Here is a 2552-nt window from a genome sequence, read left to right on the forward strand (position 1 = left end):
CATTCTTCAGAAGAGAACACATGCTGGGTCACAAACCCAGTAAATTTAAATAGATTGAAATCATACCAGGCATCTTTGCTGACCGTGATTATGAGACTAGAAATCAACTATAAGGAAAAAGAAAACTACATAAAACACAAACACATGGAGGCTAAACAATATGCTACTAAACAACCAATGGATTGCTGAGGACATTTTTAAAAATACCTGAATGGAAGAAGATATTTGCAAACATTATAGCAAAAAGGGGGTTAATATCCAAAATATACAGCTCAATATAAAAAAAAAAAAACCTATTACAAAATGGGCAGCAGACCTGAATAGATCTTTTTTCCAAAGAAGACACACAATTGGGCAACAGACACATGAAAGGTGCTCAACATCACCAATCATCAGGGAAATGCAAATCAAACCACAAGGAGATGTCACCTCACACCTGTCAGAATGGCTGTCGTCAAAAAGAAAAACAACAACAACAAATAACAAAGGTTGGTGGGGAGTCGGAGAAAACAGAACCCTTGTGCCCTGTTGGTGAGAATGTAAATTGGTGCAGCCACCATGGAAAACAGTATGAAGTTTCCTCAAGAAAATAAAGATAGAACTGCCATGTGATCCAGCAATTCTACTTCTGGATATTTTTCTGAAGAAAACAAAAACACTAATTTGAAAAGATATACGCACCCCTCTCTATGCTCATTGCAGCATTATTTACAACAGCCAAGATATAGAAGTAACCTAAGTGACCATCAATGGGTGAATGGATAAAGAAGATGGGATATAGATGTATAATGAAATATTACTCAGCTCTAAAAAAGAATGAGATCTTGCCATTTGTGACAACATGGGTGGACCTAGAGGGCATTATGCTAAGTGAAATAAGTCAGACAGAGAAAGACAAACACATATGATTTCACTTATATGTGGAATTTAAAAAACAAAGCAAGCATAACAAAACAGAAACAGACTCATAGATACAGAGGTCAAACTGGTGGTTGCCAGACGGAAAGGTGGTTGGGGGAATGGATGAAATCGGTGAGGGAGATTAAGAGGACAAACTTCCAATTATAAATAAGCCATGGGATGTATTGTACAGCATAGGGAGTATAGTCAATAATATCGGAATAACTGTGTGTGGTGACAGGTGGTAACTAGACTTATTGTGATGATCATTTTATAATGTTTAAAAATGTTGTCACTATGCTGAAACTAAGTTAATTTTGTAAGTCAATTTTTAATTTAAAAAGAGAAGAAGAAAAAAATGAAGGTGAAAGAAAAACTTTCTCAAAGCAACAAAAGCTGGCACTCCTGCGAACATGGCGCTGCTAGCGGCGCGGAGCGCGCGGGCCGCAGTCTGCAGCCTGCGCGCCGTCTCTGCGCCCGCCACACCCTGCCTGCCGCGGCCTTGGGGGCTGCGGGCGGGCGCCGTCCGGACGCTGCGCACCGGCCCGGCTCTGCTCTCCGTGCGTAAATTCACAGACAAACATGAATGGATAACGACAGAAAACGGTGTTGGAACAGTGGGAATCAGCAATTTTGCACAGGAAGCTTTAGGAGATGTTGTTTACTGTAGTCTGCCTGAAGTTGGGACAAAATTGAACAAACAAGAGGAGTTTGGTGCTTTGGAAAGTGTGAAAGCTGCTAGTGAACTCTATTCTCCTGTATCTGGAGAAGTTACTGAAATTAATGAAGCTCTAGCAGAAAATCCAGGACTTGTCAACAAATCTTGTTATGAAGATGGTTGGCTGATCAAGATGACACTCAGTAATCCTTCAGAACTAGATGAACTAATGAGTGAAGAAGCATATGAGAAATACATAAAATCTATTGAAGAGTGAAAATGGAACCCTTAAATAAACTAGTTTGAAACAACTTAATCTAGCATAGTTGTCTTAAATTAGTGGTGGATAGAAGATTTTTAAAAAGCAGCTTTTAGTAAAAGAAACTACTTGCAACAATGTTACCAGAAGAAAAATACCCCTTAACTAACAGCATCAGATAAATACTATGCTTTTTCAAAGCACCCTGTGATTTTTAGGCTAGGCTCGAGTTATAACATTCAGAATTTCTGAAATTATCTGTGGTAAAAACTAGTTATAGTTATAAAAAGTATGTAATTGAAGGGTAACATTGTCGTCTTAAGCCTTATATAATATTGTAACTTGCTTACATACATCCCCGGATTTGGGGTGAAAATACTTAATGATCTTCCCACTGGAAATAACTGGCAATAGAGAAAAGTTTTTGTTAGTTGTACAGTGTCAGATGAAGAACAAACAGTACTATCTTAATTTTGCAATATTCTGTGTTTGCTGGTGCTATTTTTATACAATGAAGCAACAGCCTTGCAGGAAAATAAGAAACAGTTTAATAAAATATTCATCTTCTTAAAAAAAAAAGCAACAAAAGCTGAAATAATTCATCACCACTAGAACTGAATGATAAAAAATATTAAAGGAAGTTTTTTAGACTGAAGAAAAATGATATCGGATAGAAATCTGGATCTACACAAAGGAATGGAGAGCACTAAAAATGACTCCTCAGGGAAGTATATA

The 2552-nt window shown here is 37.5% G+C and overlaps 1 protein-coding gene across 1 annotated transcript; it reads left to right on the forward strand.

The window, feature by feature from the left end:
- The first annotated feature begins 1305 nt into the window (after nucleotides 1–1305).
- On the forward strand, nucleotides 1306–1874 carry LOC140687276 (glycine cleavage system H protein, mitochondrial). Its single transcript, XM_072943589.1, has one exon. The coding sequence runs from the start codon at nucleotides 1314–1316 to the stop codon at nucleotides 1833–1835; it is 522 nt and encodes a 173-aa protein (XP_072799690.1). The 5' UTR covers nucleotides 1306–1313; the 3' UTR covers nucleotides 1836–1874.
- Nucleotides 1875–2552: the final 678 nt, after the last annotated feature.

The sequence above is a fragment of the Vicugna pacos genome, chromosome 19 (assembly GCF_048564905.1).
Source record: "Vicugna pacos chromosome 19, VicPac4, whole genome shotgun sequence".
Taxonomy (NCBI): domain Eukaryota; kingdom Metazoa; phylum Chordata; class Mammalia; order Artiodactyla; family Camelidae; genus Vicugna; species Vicugna pacos.